General features: G+C 40.6%; 1 protein-coding gene across 3 annotated transcripts; it reads right to left on the reverse strand.

The window, feature by feature from the left end:
• Nucleotides 1-145: 145 nt before the first annotated feature.
• fip1l1a (FIP1 like 1a (S. cerevisiae)) lies at nucleotides 146-22,364 on the reverse strand. 3 transcript variants are annotated; one of them, XM_019278289.2, is made up of 13 exons: nucleotides 22,229-22,364; nucleotides 22,015-22,076; nucleotides 20,205-20,305; nucleotides 19,657-19,794; nucleotides 19,097-19,212; nucleotides 18,860-18,945; nucleotides 16,673-16,766; nucleotides 16,494-16,590; nucleotides 12,559-12,613; nucleotides 9,759-9,811; nucleotides 9,005-9,197; nucleotides 530-667; nucleotides 146-427 (listed from the first exon to the last, which is right to left on the reverse strand). In XM_019278289.2, exons 4-13 carry the CDS (start codon nucleotides 19,769-19,771, stop codon nucleotides 265-267), a joined length of 1,110 nt encoding a protein of 369 aa, XP_019133834.2. In that variant the 5' UTR covers nucleotides 19,772-19,794; nucleotides 20,205-20,305; nucleotides 22,015-22,076; nucleotides 22,229-22,364; the 3' UTR covers nucleotides 146-264. The 3 variants fall into 3 exon arrangements, with proteins under 3 accessions (XP_019133834.2, XP_019133833.2, XP_027146163.1); XM_019278288.2 differs by having other exon boundaries at nucleotides 146-430; XM_027290362.1 differs by lacking the exons at nucleotides 146-427; nucleotides 530-667 and adding an exon at nucleotides 8,447-8,719 and having other exon boundaries at nucleotides 22,229-22,363.
• Between the last annotated feature and the right edge of the window lie 156 nt (nucleotides 22,365-22,520).

Genomic DNA, 22,520 nt, shown 5'->3' on the forward strand with positions numbered 1-22,520 from the left:
TATCTGATGGTACATTTGGTTAAATGATCAATAAAGTCATTTAAAAAAAGAGTTGTGTGGGAAAACTCGTACTTATTTCAGCTCAACAGAAAAACACCACTAAAAGCTGATGCAACATAAACATTTTGTATACAATACACACATAAAATGGTCTAAAAGTTTGTCTCGTGAAATTCTAATTAAACTCACATTTTCTGATGAAAGATACAGGAAGAAGCCACAGGGCAGCTCTTCTCATTAAAAAGAAAAATTGGGGACTGAAAGTCAGTCAGATTTTAATTTCCTCTCTTGGTCGCGGAACATCTCGGTGTCCTTGTCCTTCCTATTTCTTTTGGCCTTTTTGTGTTTGAGTCTACTCTGACTGTCTCTGCCCTCACCACTGCCCCTTCTACTCATGCCGCTGATACTGCTGCTTCTACCGCTGCTGCTGCTGAGGACATAGATGACAATCACATTACAATGCTGTCGTCTTGCATTCTTTTTTTTTCCATTAGGAGTATGTGTGTGTGTGTGTGTGTGTCTGTTGGACCTGCATGATGATTTTTGACATCCTTCGCCTGTGTCTCCATGCCTCCTCTCTCGGCGCCGTCCTTCTTTTTCTCCACTGAATCTGTGGCGGTTGTGGTCTCTCTCCACAGTCTCCCTATGCCTTGTGCGCTCTTCCTTACTGAAAAATACATGTATGCATTGTATTTATCTCCATTTGCTATTGATGAAACTGGATTATTTTTTTCTCTTTGGGAAATAATATAAAGAGTTCATGCCCCACAGGAATGATACTGCTGACCTCTGTCTCCCTTCTCCACTGGGAGAAAGACAAGTCATAACTCAAGGGACCAAAACCTTAACCACAGTGCCTGCTGCCTGCCTGCAACTTCCCCCCCTTGGCCAAGACTTTGAGTAACAAAGAGCCTAACACCAGTGTCACAGCATGCCCTTTACATTAAAGCCAAGCAGCCATGCTGCAGTATCCTCTAAGCTAAAGTATATACTGTATATTAATCATTGAAGGACCTGCGGTCCTGTGAGAATACAAGACTGATCATTCCTTTGCACTCCCCACATATGGGCTCTGAAAACACACAATCCAAAACATGTTCATGCAAAGGGCCCTATAGTGACAGTGGAGAGAATATGCTGGTTCCAATACATCCACATCTTTAACACACAGAGGAGGGACTGATCACTGATACCAACAACTGCGACCATCCATTTTCAGCTAAAGACTACAGTGCTGCCCCAAGACTAATTCCTAGCCTCTTTAATGCACATTTATAAAGAAGTTTCAGCACATAAAAGAACATTTTATACTACGTAATCAAGCATAATAGTAAGTAATAAGTACGGAGCAAACATTGAAATCTTAGGGCCACATTGGAATGCCTCCTCTGCAGAAAAAAACTATCAAATGCATCATAAAAATATGATCACGAGACATCTTAAAAAACCTGAAATGTAAGCTGATTTTACTTTTGAAGTACATTAAGAGTGCCGTTCACTGTGATAAATCACTATGAAGAGATGCCATGATTTCAAAATGTTAGGGACCGACTGTCCTATTGTCCTATTTCAATTGTTGCCACCTTTGAAGGATGCAGTCTATTACAGCGTGACCTTCAGAGGGTGTCTCCGGTAATCAGAGGCTGCCTGGCTGAAACACACTCTCCTCCCGAGAATGAGATCCACCCTAACGTAATTACACGTTTCCACTACCAGACACTCACTTTATTACGTTTTAGTTAATCAGCCATGTAAACGCTTTCACAGTTTGTATATAAGGCAAAAAAATATATAAGATATAAGGAAAGGAAAGATGACAATGTCAGCTCCACTCTGCCTGTTTCTACATAAAGTGTATTAGAGCTAACTATCCACAGTAGCCATGACAACTGGTTTCTTAAAAAAAAAAAAAAACATAATCCAGATAATGTTCTGTCATCATGTTAATTGCGCTTACTTTTCAGAGAGAACATTTTCCTCTTCAAGAGCTACAGCAGTGTTGTTAACCCTGTTTTATCAAAGGTAATTTGAGCTGTTAATAGTCTCTCCTATGCTGCTTGTCAACATGCAGGACTACACTACACAGCACACGCATCTGCGGGAGAAGTGAGGCTAACTCAGACAGGATGGTCGAAATAAGTGGGAGGTTCTCCAGTTATGGAAGAGAGCTGTTAAAGGCCTACATAGAACACACTGAATACAGATGATTCTGTAGAGTGTCTGCTAGATTAAAGAGAAAACTTTAAGCAGGAATCTGTATCTCACACTCCCTCACCTCGACAGACTGCAATTTGCACTTTTAGAATAATCAACCTGACCTTTAAGAATCATCACCTGGATGGCATTTCTCTCAGACGCCAAAGAAGTAATAACGTCTTGCTTGAAAAAGGAAAAGTACACATACTGCACTGCAAAAGCAAGAAGCTCACACGTGGCCCGGAGTAATTATTACCATTCACTTGCGCAGAAAAAAAGAGAGCCTTAAGGGACAGAGTTGCTGGAAGTACATAGCTAAAAATATTCAATATTTGGAGACAGCGCTTCTAGGACCCAAGGCCCACATTTGTTTTTGCTCAGAGCCATTAGCTTTAACACAGAAACTCAGCACCTCACATAACACCAAGAATACAGTCAAACAGTTCCCAAGGAGACAGTGCTAAAAAGCGTAAATCGCAGCATAGAAGCCTCAAGATTTGTTTTCACATTTTATGATTTTATTCATTACCAGTGCCCAGGCCTGTCAGGGCAGCCAGTATCATACATTCATTCATAAGAAGACGGAGCCTGATGTGGTGTAATTTTGTCCGCTCCATCTCTGCAGTCATTTCACTGCGAAACCCAGATGATTCAGTGAGCCACACTGCAGATATTAGACACAATTTATGATTGACACAATTAACTTGAAAGTAATATCCACAAAAATAAACAGCAGCTGCGAGTGCAGGGATAGAATATAACATCTAATGAGTCATGGAGAAAGAGATGTTGTTATTTCAGCTACGTGATGGTGGAGAACTCGGTCGCCAAAAGAAATGCGACGGTGCCAGTACTTTGAGGTCAGCAATAAGACAGCTTTACTGTAAAGGCAAGTGCTTGTCCTCACAAAGTTTATATAATAAGTCTAATATGTCTTTTTTTTAAGACAAAAATGCAACCCAAACAACTTTAATGCAGCCTTACTTGGCCGTCTCTCCTCTATCTCTCATTTCTCCTGCTCCCACGTACAGTTTTATTCTATGATAATCATGCTTGATATTTACATATTAGGAAAAATAATATGCAGATTCTACTAATGTGACCTTATTTGGTAACTCTGGCACATCCCATGGTATTATTTGTCTGCAGTCAATCCCACTTAGAGAAATTTCAGCCTCTCGCCTTGTTTGTCTTTCTCTTAAATTTTCATCAGAGGTTAAGAGGTACGCAAAGACACTGCTGTTTACTGAAGAGACCAAATACAAACACGGCATATTTGAATAAAAGCTAAAACTTTATTTTAGTGTCACAAACAGGATCCCTCATCTGCTCCTGGTCTCACTGGGGACGGTGACATATTGGTACTTTTCTATCTTCCAAACGCCACATTTTTTTAGATCTTCAGACAGTGACAGGATTGTGGTAAATTATTGATTTGTCATGATGAGGTCAATGTGGTAAAAACACAAGAATGATTGTTAGTTTAATGTGTTCCAGTAAATAAGTCTCAACATAACGTCTGATCTAAGGATTAATCATTATTTACTGCATGACTCAGGGTGACTAATAACTAGTTTTGATAATTAGCGGTCAGCATGAAATGATTCCATCTTAGTCTGACTAGCATTGGATTACCTATCTGTACTGAGCACTGAACATTTGTGGTCTGTTTAACTGATTAAATTGGGCCGGGGATGTCCAGGCCACATAAGCCCCACATCATCATGCTGTCATCGACCCATTGATCACAACTTGCGTAGGGCCATGCAAATTACTGTACACATCTCTCAGTAAGTATTCAGTCAAACCACAGTATAAAGAGTATTTAATATTTGAAAATGGATAAAATTGTGAGGACTGGACTAATTACCAGACAGCAGAGCCAAAGCTATACAAGAGAATGCACTTACACAAAGATTTTACTGTCATCAGCTGTAGTTTTATGCACTGGAGGCTCAGGATCTAGAATGTCTTTGATTAACAGTTCAGTGTTCAGAGCAGAGGGTTGTCTCACTTTGTTATATTTTAATTACAGTTTGTCAGAAGATATCAATCAGATTTTGTACACACACATGAATTTGGCAACCCTGAAACCACAAATCCCCCCCCACGTAACAAATCCCAATTTAACCCCTGTCGGTATCATGATGGAGGTTGTCCACTGGTTCAGTTGACTCTCGATTTAGTGATTCGGCTACGAGCATGTTCATGTGAAAGAGTTGTTATTTACAAACAGCAGAATCAGAACCATAGATGAAATACACATAACTAGAACAGAATAAGAAGCTATTAAAATAGAACAAGTATATTCGCTTTCTTGTCTGATAATGGACAATCTAACATGAATCAACACTTTCAAAACACTTTCCATCAGAAAACTTTGTGCAATTAAGATGCAGCTATAATCTATTTAAAGAGTTGAAAAGAAGCTCTGTCTTAAAACAGCAAAATGATTTTGACGGATCTATAAAAACATCTAATGCTCATCCTTTAACTGTAAAGTCATGACATCTTATGTCCATGTCAGGATGCTGTTTATGTAATAATTGAACACTTTTCCAGTGATCTGATTGGTCAGTGGTTGAGCTGAGCTGAGCTGAGCTAAGCTGAAAGATGGCTAACCCACTGATCTCACTTTGTGTGGTGTCAGCATACAAATCAATGAAGTGATAAAATCATTCAAACTGGATGGTTGACCATATAAAAATGTAATTTTGTGAAACTAAAATGGTGTATTACATTTTACAACCCACAGGGTTTATAAAAGAACTACTGCTGTTTTGTTTTTTTAATCTCAATATTCTTCTAATACAGTGTTTTACTTGTTTTCTTTCTTCAGATTGTTTGATTTGGCCAAATGGACCACCATTGATTTAGGATATTGAGGGAACAATGGTTGTGTAAACACACCAATGACAGTCATTTTGCTCCAGACAGAACAAAGATAGTACTTAGAATCCAATATTTCCGTAGGAGAGTGAGTGTAAAATCGAACCAAATTGGGGGCCCTAGGTCAATTTAAACCAACAAAAGAAAAGTGCAAACTGCAGCCGAGCCTGTGAGAAACAAACATGTTTTGTAAGAGATAACCACTGCACAGCGCCCCTGGGAAGAGAGCTTTAACCCACAGAAAGCAAGCAGGCATTGTTGGCTGTTAGTGGTAAGGAAAGGAAGGAGCAAATGAAGAGAAATGTATGGCAGCTATGTACTTTATGTAAAGCTAAGCCAGGGAGTGATGCTATATGTTTCATGAATAAAGACAGAAATGCCAACACAGTAAAAAGGAATTTCATTAAATTGATTAGGCACAGACTCCTGGGACCAGCTATGGAAAAATACGAGCGTCACGCATGAAGTTGAGTCATAAAGACAAAAAGTACGTCACATTGAGGGCTAAGTAAGTTGGGTAGTGGAAAAATAAAAACAGATGTAGGAGGAAGAATATACAGGCTCCAAGAAAGACCCCAAAGCGAGGATAAACGTGGCATCAGGCACAAAAAGCAGCTGAGGAAAATCAAGCAAAAGACAGGTTTTCACTGTATCCTCTCTGCCTACAGTTAAAGGAAAGAGGCAATTTGGGATTTTGCTCTGCCTCCTAAATCTAAACCAAAAACCTGGAAGGCAGACAGGGCTCTTCCTCCAAATCACAAGGCTGCCATCAAAGTTGAATCGAGGGGATCTACAGGCAAGACTTGTGAAACTTGTGAAACTGAAATGTAACTGAAAATGTTTTCAGCTGAGAAAGGAAATCACTCTATTGTGCATTGATGCAAACTGAATGAGGCTATTATTGTTGACAGGTGCAAATTTGTTTTAAAGCTGTAAAATGTTATTGCCATGCGTTGGCTGTTCCGAATTAGCGATGCCCTAATTTGGTTTCAATGCGTTGAGTTACAGCTGCCTTTTTTCAATTATCAGTTCCTGTTCCATATTCGAAGTCAGCTAGACCCATTGTTAACACTGAAGCTAGCCTTACAGCATTTTCTAATGAAGCTTTTAGTGCAAGTTTAAGCTGGGGGACAATAATCATTTTAATTTCCCCATCACACTGGGACTTCTCTACTCAGTTATTACCCACCGAATTTACTGGATTATGCGTGCAAGCTCAATCTGTCAACAAATGATCAAACAAGCCGAAGTCGGTATTTAAATTAGATTTACTTTTTCTTTGAACGTGTTAACTGATGCCACATGTAAGAAATGGACCAAGACAAAAAAAAACGAGATGAGAGCGCGTTGCCATTGTCTTGTGCGAGTGTGTGCATATGTGTACATGAAAGAAGTGACGACAGAGTCTGGGGCAGTACCAGCTGGAAAGATGAGAGCCACATTAATCATCTAGAGATGTGATTTGCAGTCACGGTGTTGACCAAATGGTCAAATCAGCTCCTCTGCCTAAACCCTTTGGTGAAAAGTTAGAGTGGTATCAGAGAGAAGGCGACGCACAGAAACACTCACTTCATAGACGCATGGGTGAAAATGTCAGTGTTAAGCTCATGGAATCTATTAGTGGTGGTGGTAAATCCGAGGCATGCGGTCACAACCACAGCTGATAACCAGTAGCTGATGCCCTGCCACACTTTGCCTGTGCGTGTGACTCAGCACAGGACATGTGGGCTACCGAGCACAGCTCCTGCATCAGCAGCACAAATGCACAACGTACCACTCACGCTAACCTCACAAATGAACAATAAGGGTGGCTCTATAGCAGCAAAGCTATGGAAGGCTCCATCTGTTTCTCTTCCCTACACACACACACACACACACAGACACACACACTAACAATGAATCCCTCCGGTTCCAGTCTAAAAATAGCTTAGAGCACAGTCATAAATCAATGTAACTGAAAACACATAACCTGTACATATGAGCGTGTGTGTGACACGCGCAGTGTGAAGCCTGATCATGTGACCAGAATGTAGGGCAAACACATCAAGCGAGCCCAGAAGGCGTGAGAGGCACACATTGGACTCTGGGCCACAGGAATAGTCCTCTGTGACTGTGATATTAGAGCAAATCTTATGGTGTAAATACCCAAATCTCCTGTGCATTCCCTCGGTGTGTGTCTGTCACGCACATGTGATTCACATACTTGCTCTCTTCTGCAGTTAGCCTACAGCTTCCCAGCTGTCCCCATGTCCCAGTTCCCTTATTTGACCCACAAGACTGAGCTTTTTATACAAAACCCGTATCCAGGCATCTAAAGCACACAGATGCTTCAGCAAAAGCTCACGACTTTAAGTAGAAGAACAGAGTGCAGGACAGAAATACACCAGTTTGTCATTTGGACTCATTAACAGTAAAGTTCAAATGCTTGCTGACATAGGAATTCATTGTTACAGCTTTTGCAGTAACACACACACACACGCACACAGACACAGACTGAAAACTTTGTCTGAGTCACAACTCCAGATCTCAGGTCAGCGCCTCGGTCAAAAGTGTCCCTGAATCCTAACGTTTAAGTGTTTCAGGGAGGAATTCAATGTCATAGCTAAATCTTACACTCATCCTTTCATGCAGTATGAGCCTGAGGTTGTCTGAGGGAGTATCAGAGAAGGAGGGAAGATGTGCCTGCATGTATTACAGTTGGCAGCTGCCAGAGTTGATAATAATTAAATAGACATCTGGCTATCGGTCAACACTGAGTGTGCAGAGAAAAAATGTAGGGCAGGATTTGGCTCTTGCACGCGTGTGAGCATGAGTGTTTGAGTACACATGCGGCAGCACTCTGGCTGTCAGACTGTAGGGTAGTAGGGCACTATGCGAAATTTGTGGGAAATCAGATTGGCTCTTATCATCTGTGAGGCGCAGGGAGGAAGGGCTCAAGCACCACGCAGAGGAGCATACACTCAATTATATCCTGGCAGTAGCTGGCGAATACAGCGAGTTATTCCCTCATCTAGACTGCGCTCTGGCCTGTCTCACTGCACCAGAACACAAAAAAAAAAGAAAAACCCCAACTAGTTTTGCATATGCTGGCAATATTTTTTCCTGGCCTTGCAATAGTCTTGATTTCTGTCACAATAGTCTTTGCTCTTTTGCAATCGTGTGCATTTTCTCACAACAGTCATAGCTGGTTATGAGAGAGAAACCACTCACAGACTCTGAGCACAATCCCAGAAGCAACTTCCCCCAAAACAATGGACACTAAGAGCATACTCTGACCCTACAGTGTCACACAAAATTACGCCACAAAGCAAGTTAAGAGACACTCTGGGAACTATACAGTTAGTACAAGACGACACAAAAAGCCAAATATTTCACCATCCTTTAATTCAGTGTGTAACACAGGCTCTGCTGTAGAATATACTACTTTATTTTTATGCTGAATTATTACCCAGCCCTGATGCCAACACCATCGTCTGCACTCATCTCCTGTCACACCTGGCGAACAGACTGTTTCCTCTTCCTCCCCCTCCTCCTCTTACTCCTCCTCCTCCTCATTCTTTGTTCTGTTTTTGTCTTTCCTTCTTTGTCAGTCACTCTACAGCAGGTCTTGCTTGCTGTACACATATGTACGTGACTGTGTGAGAGAGAGAGCACACATATTGAAGGAGCCTAAAACAGAACCGAATATCTGGACCAGAAACCGGTATGTGTTGCCCAATCCACGAGGCCACAGCTGCACAGCAGATATTTGCATTCATCTACTACGGAGGCACCCAAAAGTGGAGAGAGGCACATGTGAAGGTTGAGGCCACACTTTGTCTTGTGCTTGATCAACATTATATACAAAAGGGAAACAGACTTGAGAATGACATGCATTAAATAAACTGAATATTTATAACTTCAAGTCACTGACACCCACCTGCTGTGCGAAGAGGAAGTCCTCTCCCTATCTCTGTCGCTGCCTCTTTTGCTGTCTTTACCAAGGCAACGCTGTCTGAATCTGTCACAGTCCTGTTCACACATTTCTTGACGTATGAAGCGTTCCCAGGCCGTGGCAGCTTCGATCCATCCAACTCTGGAGGTCATGTTCCCGGGGATTACGGATGATACACCTAAGAGAAAGAACAGAGCCATGCCAGGCAGCTGACTGGAGAGCATCATGAACAGCAGCAGCTTTTAAATGCATCTGTTTTCATTTGCTCAGTGTATAAACTAGTAAACAGCAACTGTCAAACCGTTACAGTCATTTTCAGTTGATGTCCTTCAAAAACTGTACTTATGTATGATCAATGTAACTTCTGAGGCAAATACTTCAACAGTAACATTCTTTCAAAGAGCATTTTTAGCACCTACACGTTCAAACAGAATATATAAGACAGGTACTAAAAGTGTTTGCTATAGGAAATAAAAAGAAAATACATAAAAAGCTGTGCTGAAAACAATCAGAATACAATGATCTGTTTTAAAGGCTCCAGGGCTGAAATGAATGTATTTTCATTGCCCTGATGTCCTGATGTCTCAGTATTCAAAGGAACAGGTACAAGCAGAATACCCAGATGCAACACTCATCTTCAGTTTTGGTTGATAGGCGACATGTAAAATCACAGAACATAAGCTGAAGTCATTCTTATGAAACACTTTACACACTGGGCCTTTACAGAAGAAGTAAGTACCTGACGAACATGGAGACACTGAAGTTGAGAGGTCATCAGAGCCTTTATCGAGTCTGAAAGTAAAAACAAAAAGTGACTCCACATCCTAGTTTGCAACAAAGTTTCAAAGCTTTTTTTTCTTTTTGTGGTAACATCTGAACTCAACATTTTATTATATTATTCAACATCCTTGTTGATTATCTCTAACTATCTATTCCTGCCAGACATGTATTGCTATTAATTATTCAGCCTGAGATAATATTTCAGGTAATTCATTCTAAAACTGCAGAAGAACAAAAGAAAATACATTTACGGAATGAATCAATGAATAGAAAAAGATGCACATGGGTTCGCTACATGATCAAAGAACTTTTTCCAAATGCACGACTGAGCTTTCCAAGTGTTTGAAGTGACTGGCTCATTGTCAAGGCGCAGTGTGTGCTCGCGAGCCAATGAGGAACGGATGGAGGGCATGTAACTGATACTATCTGGATCGTCTGCCCCATCAACGTGGCACCGACCCACACCCGCTTCCAGTTGAAAACTTCCTAGTGTGCTGAAGAAAGTGTGTATGAATTTTCATCCAATGGAATTGCTTGTCACCAGGTGTGAGTTCAAATACACTGTGTCATAAATCCTATAATACTCACATCCACTATTCCGTTTGCTACGTCAGCAATGGCCTGTCCAGGTTTCTCTCTCTAGAATTTTTATATCAGTGTAACAGAGACGTGGAGATGGAGAGAGGCTCGCTTGTGAATGGAGACAGAATGAGTGAATGGAGGAGAGTCTGGCTGAGTGAGCATGTGGCTGCTGGCAGGACCCTAACAAGGGGATAATAACTGTGTGCGTAATGGTTCATCAAAGCACTCTGCACTGCTCAGCGCTTACACCTCTCACTTTGTGGCCTCTGCGTTTCATCACCATAAACACAGGTGGAAATTTCATCTTCGTACATTATCTGCCAAAGAGAGGAGCATGGCCTTGTTGGTGCATCACAGGAGAGTAAAATATCAATGAAATAATATGAGTACTTATATATATTGCCCTAGTTGCTACTACCTTCCATTTTTCATGAAACAATTGTACTGTGAAATAAATTGAAATTGCCATATACAGGACCCAGTGTTGACCATTTCGAGCAACCTTTCAATAAAACAGTCAAATCACATAACTGGAGGAGAGTTATTAAAATCAGCTCAAGATGAATTTCAATATGTTTCTGGTTTGTCTTTGTTTCCAACATTGAACTGTAATATTAGACTGTTGAGTGAGTGTGTGTTTTGGCATCGTTTTTAGAATATGAGAAGCTTCTTATTAACCTACGTGTTATCATCACATTTGGACGATGTGTCTGGAGCTCTTCATCTAACCACAGTAAAAGCCGTGTTTATTATTTTTTACTGGGAAGCTTTTTCTGTGAAACCCATCTACAGGTACAGTAGTGTTGGGTTTGGATTAGACAGCATGTTAACATCTAGTGTTTCTTCTGGTTTGACTTGCTCATCAGTGCTTTCCCCAGTGATGATCGTACTCTTTTTCTTTTCATTCAGCAAATATAATTCAGGCTGAATGCAAGAGCGTAAACGACTGAAAAACATGAATGCTCAGAAACAGCATGACTCTACTAATCTCCATGTAAATACCATCATCAGCATATCATTTGGAAATTAACACAACTCTTATTCAAAAACTAAATATGGACATTGGAAGCCCTTTAGGCCCTTGGCCCTCCACATAGCATGAGAAGCCAGGGCCCAGATCATGCCAAATATACCTGCTGTTGCTAATATCCCCAAGCGTAAGACTGAGCACCAACAGCGAGGCAGGGACTATCTGCGTAGACACTACACATGTGTGTGTTAGAGAAAAGTTAAAAAGGAAATGATTCATAAAGCGTATGGGAGATGGTTGGCAGAGTTCATAGGAACAGTGAGTCCCTAAAGGATGTGAGGATTTGGCAGATGGACTGAGATGTGAGGGAAAACATCTTTTAGGACCGAGTACAGAGTGAATTCAGGCACACGTAGACACGGCAAATTGGGAGAAAGGGAAAGAGAGGGATTGAGAAACGACAGAAAAGATGAAGGGACAGGAAGCTAGAGAGACAGGCAAGCGGAGAGATGGAATCAGACAGACGGGGTGTAGAAAACATCCAAGTAAAACAAGCTATGCTGCAAACAAAACTGGAGTGAAGCTGTGTTTAGGGTCCTGTAAGAAAATGCAGGAGCGCCTAGGGTACAACATGGCCCACTTGTGATCTAAGTAGTATAAATTAGAGCTGAAATGTGGGAGTTTGCAGACTGTAACATAGATCGGAAGAGGGGAGTGGAGAATGCCTTAGATACTGATAAACAGGCACAAACAAGGTTGCTGTCTTGCTTTCTACCTTATTTGGCCATTGGTCCAGCAGCATGATCACCAGCGTGGCGATAAAACTGATCCAGCTCCAATGGAAAGTAGAAATTTGTCCTTTGGTGTCAAATAAGAGACACCAGGTCTGCTTGAGAAATTAGGAAACTGCTTCCAGCAGCGATTATTTTGTTTTAAATTTTCAGCACTAATGCACATTTTATTAATGATATCTAGTCCAATCTCTGACTAATGGCTTTCTTCCCTTCTTCCCACATTTTTGCTGAATTTGTTTCTTACCTGTGCCTGCACCTGAGTCAAACCTCCCTGAATAGAGATCAGTGTACTGTTTCCCTGACACTATCTCCATCCCACCTGCGATTTCTTCCTGTTCCTATACTGCAGCCACTATATATGCACCTACTGCATGTGGTGCCATACATACATAATGGGAAATGCATAGACTCACCTGTACAAAGCACCAAGGGGAGAGGGAGGAGGGGGTCCTTTTCGGTATGGGTAAGCTGCATGGATGAAAAGACAAGGTCATGACTATTGAATCAGGTTCCAGGTTTGCATATAATTTTGATTTCAGATAGCGTGACTAAACCTGACCTAAAAATGGAAAACGGATAAAAGAATTGATGTAGAATTTAAACATGTGTTTGTTTTTACTACAATGCAAACACAATGAAGCAGTGTGTAGACTCATGGCAATGTTTTTTCTTCTTCCCCAGGGTTCCCCCTCAATTTGTAATACCCAATTCCCAATGCAATGGAGTCATTTATACTGCCAACTCCACTGTAGCCTGGGGAGGGAGGAGACACATCAACAACACACAACATCAGTTTGGTATTATTCATCTTCTCTTTTCACTGGATGTCTGCCTCGGCTGAAGATAAGTTTGCCTCACAAGTTGGAAAATTTTGACCAGAATTCCAGGTGTTGGCACAGCAGTACAGAGTCAGGGTTTAATATTTGGTTATGTCAAGTCATTTGTGCTCAAATTACTGAATTACTATCAAAAAAACACTTTAATTCCATCCATCCATCAATTTTCTGCAACCTCTTGTCCTCATCAGGGTCACGCTGACTTTGGGCAAGATCTGCAAAATTGCTAAAACAACAAAGCCTAGTCACAAATTTAAAACATATGTTAAATACTTAAGACCTCTAAACTACTACTAAACTGTGTCTTTTGAAATGACATTTATTAGAGTAAAACACAGTTAACATGAGACATAACAGATAAAAGCCACTACAGAGCTGAAGGCAAAAGTTAAGCAAATAATATTATAAAGAGTCTAGACTTGTTTTACATGGAAAGTGTTATGAGTTGTCATGATTTGGCACAATATAAATAAAATTGGATTGATTCTTGTTCAACACAGAGCAGATATTTCAGTTGGATGGATGTGGAAATATTACTAAAGGCACATTAAGTGGGAAGATCAATGTGTCAGCATTAATAAGCAGAACAAAGTCCAGGAACACAAGCCATGAATTCAAAAACATCACCCATTACCAAAAACATAACCTAATGATTTATGGTGTTACTTGTTCTAAGGTAGAGAAATTAGATCAGCCTCAAAATGTCAGAGTAACAAAATGTGGCAAGTCCTCCTTGCCTTTCGCTCCATCAATAAGAGAACGAGTCAAACGCTTGGGTGCACATTTAATGGCCCCACTCGTTATAATGCTCAAATTTTTACGTGACCAAGCATCACAATCAGTTCTAAATCACACACTTAGGCTGTGCTGAGTACACACACATACACACACATATAGAGGTTCCTTTGAAGAGCCAAGGCAAAAACACACATTCACATCTGGATACCATCCCCTTCTTTCTTCCATTAAGACCCCTAACGTGAGAGTGGCTAGGAGCAGTATTCAACGACATAAAGAACACACACACAAAAAGATTGAAACAGGAGGAAGAAAAATAAGAGCTGTTGGAAGCTCAAGCTTGAATATGAAAAAAAAAGGCACAGGGCTCCCCTGTTTGGTACGTGAAATGTAGAACATCTTCCTTCCCTTTCATATACAAGTCCCACAGAGTTGAGAGGGTCTGAACTGTTCACTATGGAAGACTGACCAAGCAAGGCTTTGATACCTCAGACACCTGGACGCCCAAGGGAAGACACACACACACACACAAACATGAACATCCAACAGACTGAGAAAGAAAGGCCTGAAGTGTAGTGCTGAGGGCCGACCTCAGGCAATGCCTTTGAAGAAGACAAACCAAATGACAATGATGTGATTCATCAAGGACATGAAGTGTGCTGCAAGCAAACAAACACCTTGGAGAGATTCATTACAACAAATAAATACAAGAGACAACACCAAGAGTTTATACAATCCATTACTGTGTAGAAAATAATACAAGTATACGTTAATAAGTGATTAAAACTGGAACTTCTTCTTCCCACAGCAATTATGCTCAAGAAATGCTGCATAGTGCGTACTGCATACACAGACACACATGCGCTCGCAGTAATCACCAGCTTGTCCACACACACATGCCACGAATGTTAGCGTGAGTGAGTAATTGCTTCTACCTGTGGTGATCTCGAATGAGTGTTTGATGAGGGCTGGAGTTCCATGCTTGGCAGCATATGAGAGAGCTAATGGCTGAGGGCTAATTGCCATCGATTGTGCTTGCGTGGCTTTCTCTCTCATGCTAATGTTTCACAGAGCCACAGGCTGGAGGGTTTTAGATGGAGTTGAGATTTCACATCGAACCACATGCACGGCCTGTTCTGCACTACAGAGGTCTTAGTTTTCTTTGCTTAGGTAAAAGCTACCGTCTCCTGCACCCTTCGATGCTATCTGCACGGAGAGATGCACGATTCCTCTTGCCGTGACAGCGTCCTGACATCGCCCTCCTGTCTGTAAAGAGCACAGCCATTAGCTGCTGCTCAAATGCTTCCTGAAAAAATAAAAAAGGCTGGCTTTCTCAACTCTGAACCTGAAAAATTATACTTTTGATTTAATCGATCAAAGAAGAAACTGCTGCACTTAAATTTTGGGGGGTTTTTTGGAAAGAAACCTAAACACAAAATAGCTCGTTAACTGTCTTCTAAATCTTTTTCAACATAACAAATGATGTGACTGCTGATATTCCTTGTTTCAAAAGATCCCTTCAGTGATAAAGCTATAGAGCTCAGTGGTTCTCAATAACCCTGATCTGCTAAGGGTCTGTTGAGAAAGAACTGAACATCTGCTTGGCTATGATCTTCGGTCAATGTATCAATGCCAAATGGAAGGACATTCACGTACAAGCTGTGTTGCTACACTACTGACTGTAGTGACCCACTAACCGGTTGTGGAAAGCATTAGCCGCAGAGCAGAGCAGCAGACAGCCTAACCTTGGCTGTGCACTGTGCTGCACTGATAGATAACACAAGAACAACCCTGCAATGACACAGCTCCACTCCAAAATCTGCACCTATCAAACACACTCGGCATCTAATGTGACCTGAATGAAAAAACAAATGAAAAATTAAAGAAAAAAACAAACAAACAACCTCTTCTTTTCCCTCTGGTCGGTCTGTTCAGCACATTTCTCATGCCACATTGTGCTGGCCCAGCACTTCTTTTTTTTTTTTTTTTTTAAACCAAGGGCTATTTTTATCATGTTACACATTTGCATCACAAAAGGAGGCCGGGCCTATACCTTAAAGAAAGGGGAGTGGCCTGGATAAAAAGCTACACAAATACACATCAAAGCTGGATTTGAATGTTCAAAGCTGCCGTCGGCAGGATGTTTGATATTTTGGTTGTATTAGCAGCTCTGGCACAGGTTGCACCAAGGCAGTATGGGACTCACAGGGGTTGTGTGAGGGGTAAGAAGGGGGCATAGATCAGCACATCTATTTTGGAACCTTTGAAGATGAAGATATGGCTTGTGCTCAGCTGTGTGCTCAGGCCAGGAAGTCTTCCTGGATTTCTATCTGATTCACTACAAAGACCAAGAGGAAATATAAAGACTGACAGCACCTGGATGGCCCTGCAGACACCTGCCTGGAAGACATTTATCCATTCAGTGTTTTCAAACGCATCTGTGCACGTACACACCCTTACCAGTGTTCACCTCTGTCCTTCAACTCCACAGGATTATTTATTATGACACGTGTTGCAGCTTCACAAACACACACACACACACATGTGGTCAGATTGCCATTAGTCATTTGTACAGCTGCATGATGAGCGATGTGAGTCCACAGGGAGTAATGATGGGGCCCTTTCCACCTGAAATCTCCATATTTCACTTAATTGTACTCCCCCAGCCTCTTAAAACAACTCCTTTGTTCATAATTTTAGCATTAGAATCATCTATTAAGTGAGCCTGTATATAAGTAAGTGTGCTGCTTTTTCCCATCGGTGGGGTGACTTACATCGTGGAGGGAGAAACTTCTTCATATTGACATTGGATGGAGCGGGCAGATCATTAAAAGTAATTGGATCCTCCTCTGGGGACATCTTGGTATCCTCCTGCAATGTAAACATGTGTATTAATAGCTTCAGTGATTGTGACTATGTCTCATTATCACACACACACACACACACACATTACCTGAGTATTGTTTCCTTCAACATTGAGACACTGACGCTGTTTCTTTCTGCCGCTGGATTGTCCTCCAATAAAATCAGAGGTAGGACTTGACTCTCTGTCGATCAGGTCACATCAAAACCAGGCGAAATGTGTTAAAGAGTGTTAAAGATAAGTGTATTTAAATAACATTTTTAAAATCAGGATACTACCCTGTCCCAGTCTCACCCCTCATGCTGCTACTACAACCCCCTGCAGGTCCATTAACACATTAAACCTCTTTATCTGGGTCATCTCGCCTTCTTCACAAAACAAAATAGCAATTTACAGTCCTAACCCCCCCATAACAAACCACCCCCACCACCAATATCCCTCAAGCATGCACACACACACACTGACACATGGGACACTAACCTCTTTCTGTCACTAAGACTTAATCAACGGTCGAGGAAAACATACAGAAAAAGGAATAACAACTACATCTGATGGCAACACAATAGGAAAGTGCTTGGAGGTCTTTAATGTCTCTTCTGCTTGATTCAGCTATAAAATACACAACAAATAAAAATAGCTCTGCTGTGAGAGAACACGGATTCTTTTTACATTCTGATACGGCATCATTTAAAATTGAAATGCTGTATCGCGTGGTAGGCAACACCAGCGCGAATACATCACACGCAAACACAGCCAGACCCTCGTTAGGCAAGCATCACAGTTTCAGACTCTCAGAGAATGAGACGGCTGCTGTATCAAAGCCTCATTGAACACATCATCCACTGCATAATAGAGTGTGTGTATTTGTCTCTGGCATGCTACAGTATGACTTCCTGGTTCCCCTCTGGTCCAGCGCTGTCACTGAGAAACACAAAGATGTTTGATGCCAGACCCACATGACCTCCCCCGAGGGGTAACCTTGCAGTCGGACGAGAACATAATCAAAGGACAATTCTTTAATTAAGCGGCCAGTACTGCCAGTCAGCTTCCTTGACAACCATTCAACTGAATGGGAGAGAGTTGGGGGAAAGATGCTGCTGTGTATGAGCAAAAGCTCTTATAGGCATACAGCACCTGGCCCATAAATAAAAGCAAAATGCATGCTGGGACTGGATGTTATTTACTAACATGACAAGCATCTGCTCCTCATGAGTGTATACATAAATGACTGGGGACCATAAATGAGCTGTAAAGCTCCATGGGCGTAGTCAACACGGGCTTCAGTCAGCTCTGGTGCTCAAAGCTTCACATTAGTGTGAAGGGGACTGTACGCACAGCGAAGCAGGAACGGAACGATTTAACACAAAACTGACCCCTTTAATTCAGACGCGTTTGATTTTTCTTTTTTTCTAAAACTGTGTGATTATTCCAGTACATGTAAATAAATTCAGTACAGTAGTTGGCATTATACTGGTATTAAGTATTAGGATATTTTTCTTAAATAAAAGTAGCAATCCAATAATTCAGAAATACTCATTCAAGTTCCGCATATGTTTACTTACAGTAAGAAGTATTAAGAGCAAAATGTACCAAGTATCCAAAGTAAAAGTACTCATTAGACCTGTCCAAGTTTTATATTGTATATGGATTAGTATTACTGATGCATCAACATGTGAGCAGCATTTTGGGTTGTCATGTTGCAGTTGGTACAGCTAATATTAACTTTCTATATCTATTCTGCAATATTTTCCTCTGCATGGAAGCAGAGTAGAAGTATAATGTAGCATAAAATGTAAATATCTAAGTTACTGTCAGTATAAGTACATGAAAACTGTACTTACTGCATTAAATTTCATGGTCCATAGTAATGGCGAGATGTTAAAAAAAAACTGCTGTCTTAAAGTCTGAAATATTAACTGTCAAATATTGTTCATCATGAAGCTCTAAATCAATCAATGTAGACAGATCTCTTTATATTACTCTGTGTCTGTGTATGCATACCTTCTATGATATTTCACTTCAGCCTTAAACAGATGAACATTAGTCTCTGTTTACCTCAACACACACACTGGATCCCTTGCCAAAACAACCCTAATATGCTGAGCCCAACTTAGGATCACAGAAAACAGATGGCACCAGACTGATAGTTGTTGTGTCACAAACAGAAACAACCAGCTGCCAACTTTTCCAGCAGGCTCTGAGCTCAGAGTAGGGAGGAGTGAGATATGGGGTGGAGCACTGAGCACACAGACAATAGGTAGAAGACATGTTACCAACCTGGAAGCGAGTGTGGGTTGGCTGCCTGAGAAGGGAGGTGCAGAACGAGTCTTCTTTTCTTCATGGCTAGTGTGCCCCCTCTGGGCCTGAGTGGAATAACAACAACTTCACATTCTTCCACTGCTCTTAAATCTATTCAAAACTCATTCATAATTCAAATAGAATCAAGAGCAGTAGTGTCTGTTGTGATTCATGTTTTCAGATTATGTTCATTTTGACTAAATCACTTCATCTTACCATGATATTATTCCATAGCTTTGTATTAGTGGCACGGCTCTGTAACTGTCGCTTACAGTAGGCGTCCCAGCTTTCTTCATCAAAACCATAGTTAAAGTAATCTGTGATGTCAGCACCTGAAAGCACACACACAGATACAGCAGCAATTAACAAATTGCGATATGATTATTGACTACCCAGTTGCAATGAATTAGTTTACATTCAGAGGACACCATGGAGAAAATTGCCAATAATCTACGTGCAGACGAGGTAGAGCAGATCGTCCAATAATCAGGCGATTGGCAGTTTGGCTCCCTCCAGTCTACACGTTCAAGTGCCATTGGGCAAGATAATGAAGCCCAAATTGCTCCTGAAGGCTGTGCCATCAGTGTGTGTGTGCGCGTGTGTGTATGTGTGTGTGAATGATTAGTTATTTTCTGATGAGCAGTTGGCACCTAACATGGCAGCCTCTGCCATCAGTGTATGAATGTGTGGGAATGGGTGAATGTGAATGTAGTGTTTAGAGCTTTGAGTGGTTGGAAGAGCAGAAAGGCGCCATTTACCATTCAAAGTCTACTTACCAGATTTCCTCCATGGCTTTTTATCTTTCGCCTTTGCCCTTGCCTTTCTCTTTGCCCTCGCCTTCGCCTTCGCCTTCCTCACTGGGGTTCTTTGGATACTGTCCAGTGTATCCATGTCTGGTCTCTCCGTATTATCAACTGTAAAATATTTGATTCAAGGTGGCTGGAAACACAGCTCAAGACACCTCACAATCGTGACAGGCGTATTAGCCAAGAACTTTAATGTAGAAGAGTATTATTTATTCATTTTTAATAAGGCCATGGGACATTTTTTTTAGCATAAAGACATAATTAAACTGAGCTGAAGTGCAGTAATGAAGCCGATGATGATGATGTTAGGAATATGCAAAACGTCCACTTTTTTAAGGTCAAATATTCCCTGGGTTGTCTGAGCAGTCAACTTGCTGAGCTATATTGAAATTAGGCTGTATTATGAAGAGGCTAAAAGTATGATCCTTGGCCCTTTTAACAATATTTTTTAGGCTGAATGACAATCAGTTTTTTTATTTAACGAATTACAAATATAAAATCTGATGAAACGTAAAGACCTTCCTGGTCTTTCTGTCTTTGTGCTTGTGTCGTCTCATCTTCTGAGTCATCACTTTCAGCGTCAATTATCAGAGGCTCAGGTCTCGGTCTCTCCCTACCACTGCAAAAAAACAAGGGGTACGCACATTATCAACACAGTTATCACCATCATGAAGACATTAACTTGAACATTGAGAAATACTTCTGTCTGTATTGAGCGCTGACCTAAGTTTAAACAGCACCTCCGCATGTAAAACTAAAAAAGAAAAAAGAAAACATCTCAATGCTACATTTTGACAGCAGTGGGCTCCTGACAAATAATGCACATTCATGTTATGCCCAACAGGCAAACAAACACAATAAATGCCTGAAAAATTCAACATTATTTTCTCAGAAGATGGATAGTAAACATTTACACTCTCATGCTCAGAAATCATTGTAGTCATCAGCACTGTCTTCATCATCTTGGACAGACAAATGGCCTCATACAACAAAAGAAACACAATAAAATAATATCCACTTGCATTTTTAAAATGCAGTTTATTGGGCAGGTGCTGAAACAAAAATATAGTACATAATAATGAGAGCTGGAGAGTGTAGTGCAGCTATTTTTAGTTGAGTGCTTCACTTAAACTACTCTTGTCGAGACCAATCACAGGCTAAGTGCCCACCTTCACAGATTCTTTAGGGAGTGATATTACTTTATTATAAAAGGAATATCAGTTCCACGGCCAGTTACAAAGACAATAAATAAAAGCCATCTGAAAAGAGGCACACCTTATTTATAGAGACGGCTTATGTTCTGTTGGAAAAGACTGATCAATTTTAATTTTAGCTTTTCAAATACAAAATTATTGACTGCTCTAGTTTTGTTCAGATTTTTAAGGTGAGTCATTCTAACCATCAGGCTGTAATCCTCTGGATAGCTGACACATTCAATTTAAGTCACAAATGCAAAAGAGGACAAAGCTCACACACACACAAAAACAACACTATTGTTGAAGCTTTGGTGCATGTTACCGTAACTTACTGTAATTGGCAGGTTATGCCACATTTACTTTGAGGCAAAGAGGCTGGAGAATTCATACCGCAGATATTGTCAGTGCTCCAGTTGTGTGATTGCTTACATCCACATTTCCCAGCTCACGAATAAACACTGCTTGCCTGGCAGCAGATTTAATGAGCATCAAAATACCTCTTAATGTCCCGCATGACTGGCTGCACATTTAAGGAGAGGTGCGGTCACACACGTATTGTGCAACTATAAAGATCAGTGTCATTATCGTACTGTGAATTACTGTAATGCAGTCAGTTCTAATTGGAAATGAACATGCAGTTCACTGCGAATTTATTCAACACTCACTGTCACTGCTGGCGTGTCTAACCTGTGTGTTTTGACCTTAGTTTATAGTCAGAGAGGTATTGGAGAAATAAGCGTGAAAAGTGACATAACTGTTATAATAGTAAGCAAAAATAATGGTTGTAATCAAATCACTTAAAACCCTAATGTTTAAAATAGCCTTTTCCATCTGATTCCATTGCATTGTCCTATTTTAACCTGTTTTTAATGTTTTATTCTTGTAATTTGGTATACTTTTATGGTTATTTTTGTTTGTTTCTGTTATTTGCTGTCTACTTTTATTTATTGTAAGGTGTCCTTGGGTGACAGAAAGGTGCCTATGAAATAAAATGTATTATTATTATTATTATTATTATTATTTACTTATTATTATTATAAATGTAGTGATACACATGTAACATAACATGTAATAACAGGTATTCATATTACCAGTAAAAGCTATAACCACGTATGACAAACAGTATACACACCTCTGTGGGCCTCTCAACGGTCTCTTTTAGCTCCTTTTCATATGTTTTCATGTCATAAATCACTGAAACACAAGCCACACAACACACACAAGACAAACTTTGAGGCCTATTTTCACACTTTGGATTCAGCATGTTGTGCTACAGTGACATTAGCTGTGATACTCTAGCTTAAAAGAAAGATGAACAGATGCATTCATATGCAGTTTAAACTTACTTAAATATAATAGATCATCCTCATCTTCGGCCTCAGCTTTAGAATCCGACTCCGGTGAGGACATTTTAATATAAAAAATAAAATAAAAAGTCGTTTCAGATTTAAAAACAAACACTTGAACTAACGCTGTAAACAGAAATTTGGGATAATGCAGCCTGACAGCTGAATACGTTTCTATGGAAACGATTAAAGGAAGTGACCATTTATGGAATGAAGTCGTCTCGCGCTGGGTTAACCAACTGTAATTAACGGCTAACTTAACCGCTGATATCAACATTTATTAATTTTATTT

Source organism: Larimichthys crocea, chromosome XVII (assembly GCF_000972845.2).
Source record: "Larimichthys crocea isolate SSNF chromosome XVII, L_crocea_2.0, whole genome shotgun sequence".
Taxonomy (NCBI): domain Eukaryota; kingdom Metazoa; phylum Chordata; class Actinopteri; family Sciaenidae; genus Larimichthys; species Larimichthys crocea.